The 11,540-nt window shown below is 38.0% G+C and overlaps 1 protein-coding gene across 1 annotated transcript; it reads right to left on the reverse strand.

Annotated features, from left to right (window-relative positions):
• Window positions 1-789: 789 nt before the first annotated feature.
• On the reverse strand, window positions 790-3,859 carry LOC110900768 (uncharacterized mitochondrial protein AtMg00810-like). Its single transcript, XM_022147634.1, has 2 exons — window positions 3,423-3,859; window positions 790-874 (listed from the first exon to the last, which is right to left on the reverse strand). The coding sequence occupies exons 1-2, from the start codon at window positions 3,857-3,859 to the stop codon at window positions 790-792; spliced, it is 522 nt and encodes a 173-aa protein (XP_022003326.1).
• Between the last annotated feature and the right edge of the window lie 7,681 nt (window positions 3,860-11,540).

Consider the following 11,540-nt stretch of genomic DNA (forward strand, 5'->3'; position numbering starts at 1 on the left):
TAGTGTATTATGTTAATAATGATGATAAATAATAACAGTATATATTAAAGACTTTTCTTAGAGAGCGTTTGTGTATTAAAATTTCTCTAGCATGTTAGTTATCACCAGTATTGACTATACATGTAATTTCTAAATATTACATCATTTATCAAATTTTGATAAATAATCTACATATTTAATATTAAATAATATGCTAAAGGATTATAAAGTGATTTTCAAAGTATTTAAATTATTGTATCTAAACAATGCTGAAACGTGATATTTTAACAAAATTAGTATAATTATATGTTTTATCAAAACTTTGACAGATACATATCTTTAAATCGAGTAAAATTTTTGGATATATATCATAAATCACAAAATATCATGCTTTCATTGAATAATATTATTTTATATTATGATACTTTAGTGATATCATACCATAGGGGTGTTATCTTGAATCTTTAATTAAGATATTAGTACCAATATCATCATATTATTATAATTTATTTTGGAGTAAATTTCAATTTTAGTCCCTGAGGTTTGACTAAAATTACGACTTTAGTCCAAATAGTTTTTTTCTTGCCATTTTAGTCCAAATAGTTTTGTTTTCTGCCATTTTGGTCCCTGACTTTTGTCATTTCTTGCCGTTTTCATCGACCACCACCACCACATCCTACCACCCACCCATTCACAACCTTCTATCATTGCCACCACCTGCCTACACCGTCACCACCCACCCACCCACCCCACCACCATCACCACCCACCATTTTCATCACCACCGGCCACTTTTTCGCCACCCACGTCATCAACCAACACCACCGCTATCATTGACCACGGCCGCCATCATCTTCACTGTAAACCGGCACAACACCATCCCCATACCATCGCACCTGCAAAAGAAAAAAGAAAAATGTGTTTTGGCCAAAATTCACCTAAGTTAACTATTTTTTTTAATGGAGTTAGTGGGTTGGATGAAAATGCAAAAAATAACAAAAGTCAGGAACTAAAATGGAAGAAAACAAAACTATTTGGACTAAAATGGCAAGAAAAAAACTATTTGGACTAAATTGGCAATTTTGGTCAAACCTTAGGGACTAAAATGGCAATTTACTCTTTATTTTGAATTATATTCACATAAATATGTGGATATGATATATGTCACAAAATTAAATATTATATTATGTATAAATCTCCTTTTTATTTTTATAGCCTAACATGATGTAAGATACAAATAGGAGTTACATATTCTGACAATTTAAACGACATAAAATCATAATAAACATATTAAGATTTTATGTTCACATGATAACACATAAGGTATTAATTTCCTAACACAACATAAATGTTTGAGGTTTAAGTATTAGAAAAACACCTAAATGGCTTAAAGAAGTGGCTTAGCTCTGATACCACCTTCTGTCACAGCCCGACCCCACCCTGAGATTGGGAGCCGCGAACCAGTCAGATGGCATCGGTGTTTATTAATTTGGCAGCGGAAAATTTCATCAGGACCGTAGTTAGGAAATATTTTTATCAGAGTTAAACACCAAAATGTTTGAAATAAATATATCGGATAAAACCCTATTTTTTCGAATAATACATTTGTAATAAACAAGTGGGTCAAAACCCGATTTTCATTTATAGGGAATATCCCTAATTATTGGAAACAATTCTCCTTTTTAATTTGGTAACTTTTATGTCCACTTTTCTAAGCCTTCAGTGCTCTCCAGCAGACTTTTATTGGCTTCACATTAAGTTACCTGAAACACGTGTTTAAAACATTTTATTAGCAAGAAATACTAGTGAGTGGATCCCAGTTTAATTAAAAAAGATTTTATTATTTTACAGTATTGAGAGCGATTACAATGTTTATATCTACACAATTACTCATTTAGTATTGTCAATCCTGACTGGTGGGTCGTATTACACTTTACCTAACTCTTTGTCCAATGGTAACGTGTTCCATATTTTGTATACAAAACCCAAACATACCGGCAGTAATTGAAGAATTACAAAGACTCAATCACTACTAATCACATTGTAAAATATTTAAGGTTTTGTAAAAAGAGTTTACAAAAGGAGGATTAACTCACATTGCTAATTTAGGGTTTTCCTTTGTTATTTCCTGGTGATTATCTACTGATTAAACAATGCACACGCGTTAGTATAATAACCCATTTTACATTAGTTATACCCTCCCCGAGATAGAACTCCAACGACTACGTCGGGCAGAGCCTCGACAGTCGTTACGGAGCACTAGATCAATCGGGCAGCGTATCTAATACGTAACGAAGGGTTAAAATACTTACAACGGGGCAGAGCTTCGCTATTTTAGTGGGTATAATACCCGGGAATTACTTTAGCTATTCAAAATTGAGAGGGAAATTTTAGTTTTGAATGATTGAAAATGAACGTCGAACTCTCTATATATAGGCTGGAACAGGGGCCTCTCGCGCCCCGCGAAAGATGTGGAAAAGGTTTACGCAGCCCGCGAGGGCCTTAAATGCGGCGACGAATTTTGCTGAGTCATCCCGGGTCCGGGTTCTAACGCGTGTCATGCCATGTGGCGGCCTGAGAAGTTGCCTGGTGTTGAGCTGTCGCGGCCCGCGAGCGCTTACAAGAACTTATTTTATTTGATTTTTATAAAATTAAAGGTATTTTGGGGGCCATTTTTCGTATTCGGTGTGTATTTAGGAGCGTTTAGGGTCACGTTAAGGGTTTTAGAGGAACTGTTACCTTTGTAATAGTAACTGAAGGAAGTACTTGACTTTGGTTTGTTAGATTTGTTGTCATATCTATTTGCCAACCTATATTTAGCTATCTTGGGACATGTACATATATAAGTGTTTCTTCTCACAATCAACGCGTCCTCGATTTCTCATATTCTAATGTTTTTGGATTTTTATTAAAATATCCTACAACTAAGTAAAATCTTTTTGGATTTTTGAATTTTACGAAAAGCAGTAACCTATACAAAGAAACGGAAAAATAAAGTTTCCATGAGGGCTTGTGCAACCATCCTACTCAGGGTTTATCATCCCGATCATTCGGACTAAGTTCTCGAACCTCGTCCGATCGAATGTCTTTGTAAACAGGTCTGCATAGTTGTCTTAGGTGTCAACTCTAAGTACATCAATTAAACCTTTTTCCGCACAATCACGAATAAAATGATGCCTAACATCTATATGTTTAGTGCATGAATGATGGACTGGGTTATTTGTTATTGAAATAGCTGAATTATTATCTACCATGATGGGAGTTTGTGTATAATTCAAACCGTAATCCCGCAATTGTCGTTGTATCGACAAGACATGAGCACAGTAGTTCGAAGCGGAGATGTATTATTCTACTCATGCGGACAGCGACACTGATTGTTGCTTTTTGCATTGCAAGGATATCAGACGACTTCCAACTAGTTGAGCACCACCAGAGGTTAATTACCTGTTGATCGGGCACCCGCCAAAATCCGCATCCACATATGCTATCAAGTCTAAGCCACCCTCGACTGGATACCACAATCCAAGTCTTGGTTTGCCTTTAAGATAGCAAAAAATCCATTTGACGGCTTTCAAATGCGATTCTCTCAGAGTGGCTTGGTTCCTAGCACATAAACACAGCGAAAACATTATGTCAGGTCGAGATGCAGTAGGATACATTAAAGAACCAATCATTGCACGAAAAACTGAAGGATCTACTTCAGGATCTTTGTCCTTTTCATCTGACAGCTTATGATTGGTTGGCAACAGAGCTTCGTAAGGCATAGTGTCTTCCATGTTGAACCGCTTGAGGATCTCGTGGACGTACATAGTCTGACGAATATACTTGCCATTCACTTCTTGATCCACTTGCAACCCGAGGAAAAACTTCAGCTCACCCATTGCGCTCATCACAAACTTGGATTCCATAACTTGTTCAAATTCCCGACAAAGCTCTTCATTTGAAGAAACAAAAAGAATGTCATCGATATATATTTGCACAATCTGGAAATGTCCCCTTTTCTTTAAGATGAAGAGAGTGGAATCTATTGCATCACAAGTGAATTCGTTTGCCAACAAATTCTTTCACAGCATATCGTACCAGGCACGAGGAGCCTGATGAAGACCGTATAAAGCTTTGACCAACAAGTACACTTTGTTCGACGATTCTCAACCATTAAAACCCGGCGGCTGGGATACATACACAGTTTCTTGCAACTTCCCACATAGGAATGCACTTTTGACGTCTAACTGGTAGACTTTAATACACATGTGAGCAGCAAAGGCTAAGAACAAACGAATTGTTTCAAGTCAAGCTACTGGCGCGTAAACTTTCGTGTAATTGATCCCTTCTTCTTGATTGAACCCTTGCACCACCAAACGAGCTTTATTCCTGATGACGACGCCTTTATCGTCCTTTTTACATCCAAAAACCCATTTCGTGTTGATCGCGTGCTGGCCCTTAGGAAGATCTACCAAGTTCCAAACCTTCAGCTTGTCAACCTGAGCCAACTTCTCCTGCATTGCCTCACACCAGGAGCTGTCTTTCAACGCCATATGGTAGTTTTTCGATTCTATATGCGAAATAAAGCACTTATGGAAACGAGAAATAAAATCTTTTTGTATTTTTCAAACTTTATATTAAAACACCTAAAATCTTTTTGTAATTTTCAATATTCGAAACGAAATGAAACTAAGGTATTTACATGCATTATCTTTTTGTGAAAACGCGGACAAGAAGATCATATGGGCTTATCTGTCAAAATCTATCACAGTTAGTATCCATTTAACGAATTTAAGCACATAAAATGATAATGAAAGTTCAAGATGTTTAACAATATACTTGTCCACTTAAGCTTTAGCACGTGTTCGAACACTGTTTACGAGATATGCATTTAAGTGTCTTATTAAGCGTATTGTGATCAGAAACTAGTTCTGGTTTTATATTATGCTTAGAATCTGTATCATCTTGCAGTATGGTGAAGAACAATCGTTGACTGTTTATGGAATTTCGGAAGACAATCTCATCACAGATAACTGATAATTGTTAATCTATTAAATTATGTATTTTCTACACAAACATCTCTAATGCCATGTGTATGATTTTCCTGTCTGGATTCTAGGTTCAAACAAGTCTGCTCAATTAATGGCTTCAAATTTAACACTGATAGTGGGTTCATCACAAGCCAGATTTATTCTTCCTGAGATTAGGAAACTAACAAAGTTAAGATTTTAAATCTTATTCTCTTGCTATACTGTTAGTTACCTTCGGTATGACATGTTTACTAGTTTGATTGTTTTAGAAGATTATTTTGTTTTTGTTTGGTTTTTGTTGTTAATGTCTTCGAATTTTGCAGTTGATGTGACAGATCAAACTGAGATGGACCTGACAGAGGATTGTATGGTTTATCCCGGTAAGAATTAAGATATACTTCATAAACATAAACCCACAAAAAACCTAAACCTCCCCCCCCCCCCAAAAAAAAAAAAAGAAAACCTAAACGCCCCCTCCCCCACACCCAAAAACCTAATGGTAAACCTCCAAAAACCCTAAAAGATAAACTAGACTCAAAAGCTATTTTTAACCATGTAATGCACATGTGCAGTACAAGTTTTGTTTTGTTTTGTTAAACAATAGCGATTTTTTTATAAAAAATTGTAAATTTTTTTTTTATCTTTTTTAGTTAGTTTTCTAGTTTTATCATTTATATGTAGTTTTCTCATGATTCTCTCTCTCTCTCTCTCTCTCTCTCTCTCTCTCTATATATATATATATATATATATATATATACACATATATATATATAGGGACAGGATCAGGAGAAAACGCCCAAAAGTGTGAGAACGGATCCTAGCGTAACACGTGTCACGTGACGTGACATAGTGAAGGGCAGAGGAGCTTTTTTGTCCTTTTATATTCTTTTTTTTAAACGTGTCTCACATCACCTCTCCATTTTTGGCGTTTAACAAATACGCAGTGTTTTTATTGTTTTTTTCAGATCAGGAGCATAGTAAATATTTTGGCGTTTTAACTAAGTATGGCTTTCATTGTTTTGACTTTCACCCTTTTCCTAGCAGAGAACTTAATAACTAAACGTTCTCTGACCTCTCAAACCTCCATGCAATAACATGTACCATTTTTTTTAAATTAAATGGCGTTTTAGACAAGACGTGGCGTTTTAGACAAGACTTGGCGTTTTTAGTGAATGTGTGGAGTGTGAAGCTTTTGTTTACCTGTTGTACTTATATAATGAGCTTGATATTTGTTTTAGGCGGTAGATATTTGTTTTTGGCGGTAAAAAACATTTTCTTGATGTTTAATTTTTTTTATCAATTGTTGTGTCATGTAGGATGCAGGCCTATAATGTGATAGTCAATTATGATGCTTTGAAAAGATAAATAAATTCAATATCCCATGTAGTGGCTTTTAATATAATAATTTTTTAGCAATAATGTTACCGTCTCTTCATTTTACTTTTTTGTAATTACTGTTTCGTTTAGTTTCATATGTCAATTAGTGTTACTTTCTAGTAATACTTTGTTTGGCTTTTTTTGGTGTTTTATATAGCAACAACGTGCTTTGCTAGCATCCGTTCTTACAGTTTTCATACTATCAGGCGTTTTTGTGTTTGTTTTTTTTGGCATTTTATACACAATTTTTTTTATTAATTAGTAGAGAATTAGATAATAAACAACAGAGAGTAAGATAACAAACAATAAAAAATGAAAAAAGAAAAATAAAACTTCTAATTTAATTTATCACCTAAATCTTCACTGTCATTAGTCTCTTCTTCTTTAACCTTTTTGGCATTTTGAACCTTTTTAAATACCTTACCTAGATGCTAATTTTCCTACATAATGCCGGTCTTTAGAAGAAGCTTATTTTTAGTGACATCCTGTATTTTGGTTTGTTATATACTTGTTTGGTGAAATGTTGAAGATCAACACCTACTCGAATGTATTTATCCCTTCATGCCATCAATATATCAATCAATAACAAAGTGACACAATGACACACATATCAGTGTTATCAGTCTCTTTTTCATGAATACATATCCATCTCATTCAGTAAAAGTTTATATAGATACCCACCTCAGAGAAGAATCCATTTAGTGAAACTTCATTCAGAACAATACTTAATATAAATGAAAACAATACTTAATATAAATGAAATGAGGCTTCCCATCTGTGGTTTTAATTTCATGCTAATTCCTTATCTTACCAAATATATTCATCATGCTTTTTATGAACCATTATCTTGTTCCTGTTTTTTTCTAAGATAATACTAGATAATCCTCTGATTGTATAAATTTAAAATATTCACAAAGATTTTTTTATATCTTTTAATATTCTTGAGTTAGAATTTAATCAAATCGAAATTTCGAAGGCAATTTTATTGATTGATTAAGTCAGCAAGATGTCAAAAACAATTATACTGAATCTTGCTTGGAAACCATGAAAAAATTGTGCAGTTTTTGGTAAAATTGATCATGACTTCTATCTGCTCTTTTATTATTTATATCTTCTTTATAGAGTTGCTGCAAGGTGTTGATCATTGTGACAACTCCTATTTTCGAACCTATCTTTGTGCAACGTTCTGTAATTACGTGAACTTTATTAATTGAATGTTATGATTATGTGATCTGTGTGTATTAAATGTTAGTGTAGTAAACGAGCCCAAACCGCACACCATAACCCGATCGCACAAGGCTCACCCGGTCGCATAAGCCCATTTGGGCCACACTCTTGGATTCGGCCCATTCCTTTGTTGTGCATAACACTTAGAGTGTTTGTAACTTTCTCACATGTTGCAAAAACAATATCACACACAAAACCCTAGCTTCTCATTCTCTCTCTCAAACCGACGGCAACAACCCTTTGGCGATTGAAGATCATTCCTTGTTCGGATCACCCTTGTTCACTCGAGACCTCACTTATTTCAATCCTCTAACCCGGTTAGTATATGTTTACCGATTTCATGCTTGGTGATGTTGATGATATAATCGGTTAGTTTATATTAGATGACGTTGTGATTGTTTTGATTGTATATGTTTACATTAGGGTTATGCATGCTAGTAAACGATGGAAAATTATGCACACAAAATTCGGTTATGCGTATATAGGTTGATGTTCATATAAATGGATAGATTATTGTTCATATGAATATTGTTCATGTTGATTGGGTTAGGGTTCATACGAGTTCATGATGTGATGGCCTGTTTGATCGATATTAGGTTAACCGTATGTTTGGATATTGTGTTGATTGATTTGTTTTTCGAAATTTCCAAGATGTTTGCTGATATTTAGGATTTGATTGAGCTGCAAAAGATGGAAATCTGTTACACGTTGTCTCGACCAGGGTTGCGAGTCGAGAACCCTCAGTCTCGACTCGAGACCACCTTATCAACACAAACAACACGAACCGAGACCACGGTTGCGGGTCCGGTTGCGACTCGAGACCGTGTGATCTCGACCTGATCATGACAACCCGAGACCTGCATTTGCGAGTCCTGTTGCGACTCGAGACCTGACTCGTGACCACCTAGTCTCGAGTGATTTAGGCACAAGTCGAGACCTCCTTTTGTTGCGACTCGAGATCCCTAGTCTCGACTCGAGACCAGCTACACATGCACACTGTTTGGACTTGCACTGTCACGAGCCCAATTGATTGGGCCAGATACTTGAAACTTGTTACGTGTCTGCTATTGGACTGCTATGAATACTTGTGCATGCCATGATTATAATTGCCACAATACGTGTAGAACCTATGTTATATATTCGAATACGAACCTGACTTGTATGATAACCATGCTAGGACGTGGTTGATCACTATATAGCTTAACCGAACTTTGTGTATCTGCCGAGCAAACCCAAGGTGAGTTCACACTCTTACCAAGGCATGGGATTCCCGGGGTGTTGGGAATGGGATTGAAAAGATAATGTTGAATAGATTCATACGGGTACCATTACTAGACTACCATACCATCGTCCTCGGTTGTGCAGGATACATACGTAAAACCTACGTATACCTAAGCTACTCACTGTCCCCAGGTTGCGAAGGACACTCACGTAAAACCTACGTGAACGGATACTCACTACTGCCTCGGTTGTGTCAGGCACTTACGTAAAACCTACGTAAACCCCCACGTACCCCTATCCTCGGTTGTGAAGGATACTTACGTAAATCCTACGTAAATTGTACGTATTACTGTTCTCGGGATATGTAGAAAACTTATGGTAACGCATAGTCTAGTGGATTAATAACATGGGAAGCCCCCACCAATGGAAACCTATATCGGCCCAGTAGAGCCACCTGATACTCATGAACTTACTGTTACGCTCTTACTTTCTGTGAACTCGCTCAACTAGTTGTTGACTCTCTGCTGCATGCCTTGCAGGGCCTTAGGTACTAAAGGAGCTTGCACTAGGAGGAGCAGGTCGTTGTGGGATTTGGATCGTGAATAAACACTTATTACTTTTCAAACATTAACACTTATGTTTGGGTTTATACATTATGCTTCCGCTACATTTACTTATGTTGGTTTTCTTGATAAACACCTTTCGTATTGATGGATAACTTCTACTATTTAACTACATGTTCAATATGATTGGTGGCTTGATCCTGGTCATGTCACGCTCCCAAGCGGTGATACTCCGCAGGTGGATTTTGGGGGTGTGACAGATTGGTATCAGAGCCATTGGTTATAGAGAACTCGGTTTTAATATGGGAAACGTTTTATTAAAACCAGACTATAACCAGAACAGTGCTCTCAGCGATCCGCAACGACGCTTCGCTCCACGTGCAAGACTCGACATCCTAGGTAATAAGGTTTATGTTTATTACCTGCTTGCTAGAAACGTATAGAACTTTGCTCGTAGTACACTTAGATACACATGATACTATTACATGAGAATACCTACGTGCTTACGCTTTTCTGTCATCGCCCTACTCGCGAACCATTCTCACTTATGCTACTTTTACAATGAAGATCATGTCTGGACGAATTAACATGACTCAAGCCCAGCTAGAGGCTCTCGTTCAAGCTCAAGTTGCTGCAGCACTTGCAGCCGCACAAGCAGGAGGTATATCCTGTGGTTATAGCACACACTAGGATCTTTAGATCCTGCACTCCTAAACTAGCCCTTGTAATTAAACTTTGTCCTATTCGTACACAATAGGTCAACCAGCACAGCAACCAGTCTGCACTTTCAAGAACTTCATGGACTGTCGTCCAAGTACATTTAGTGGCACGGAAGGGGCGGTTGGACTCCTCCACTGGTTTGAAAAGCTCGAGTCTGTGTTCGAGATGTGTGAATGCCCTGAGGCTCGTAGGGTGAAATACGCCACTGGCACGCTAGAAGGAATAGCACTAACTTGGTGGAACGCCCAAGTTCAGATTTTAGGGTTGGCAGCTGCTAACGCCACACCCTGGAATGATTTCAAGGAACTGATCAAGAGAGAGTACTGCACTCCGGAAGACATCCATAAGTTGGAGGACGAGCTTTATCACTTGAAGATGACTGGGTCAGAGATCGAAGCTTATACCAAAAGGTCAAACGAACTGGCCGTGCTGTGTCCAACTATGGTGGACCCTCCAGTTAAGCGCATTGAGTTGTATCTCAAAGGGTTGGCGCCAGAGATCCAGAGCCATGTTACTTCGGCTAATCTTGATAACATCCAGGCTATACAACGCCTCGCTCACCGCATCACAGACCAGGCAGTGGATCAGAACAGACTGCCTAAACGTATCAGCGCTACTGCTACCGTTACTACTTCAGCTACTCCTGCTACTCCCAATGACAGTAAGAGAAAATGGGATGGGGATTCCAGCAAGGGATCAGCTTCAGTTCAGTCTCAGGCCCAGCAGCGGAAGACTGACAGTTACCAGAGTCCTGGTCAGCACTCATTGGGTAGTCACAGGCAGGGCGGATATCGAGGGAACCTCCCAAAGTGCAACGATTGCAACAGACACCACAGTGGCCAGTGTAACAAGGGTCGCTGCCAAAGATGCCTCAAGATGGGTCATGAGGCCAAGGATTGTAGAAGCCCTCGACCTGCGAACCAGAATCAGCAGCAGCCACAAGCGCAACAAAATCAGCAACAGGGCAATAAGGGATGTTTTCATTGCGGTGCTGAAGGTCACTTCAAAAGGCACTGTCCTCAACTGAACAGGAACAACAACAACAACAATAACAACAATCAGGGCAATGGCAACAACAACAACGGGGGAAACAACAACGGCAACGAGGCAAGGGGTCGTGCGTTTGTGTTGGGGCAGGGTGATGCCAGGAATGATCCCAATGTCGTTATGGGTAAGTTTCTTCTCGACAACATTTATGTTACTGCTTTGTTTGATTCGGGTGCGGATACAAGTTACATGTCTTTGAAAATGGGTAAATTGTTAAAACGTACATCAACACCTCTAAACACCAAACACGTCGTAGAACTAGCTAATGGTAAGAGTTTAGAAGCCACGCAAATAGTCAGGGGCTGTAGTATCGTCTTAGCCGGTCAAACATTCTCGATCGACCATATTCCCATAGCCTTGGGAAGTTTTGATATCGTTATTGGGATGGATTGGTT

This window comes from Helianthus annuus, chromosome 13, assembly GCF_002127325.2.
Source record: "Helianthus annuus cultivar XRQ/B chromosome 13, HanXRQr2.0-SUNRISE, whole genome shotgun sequence".
Taxonomy (NCBI): domain Eukaryota; kingdom Viridiplantae; phylum Streptophyta; class Magnoliopsida; order Asterales; family Asteraceae; genus Helianthus; species Helianthus annuus.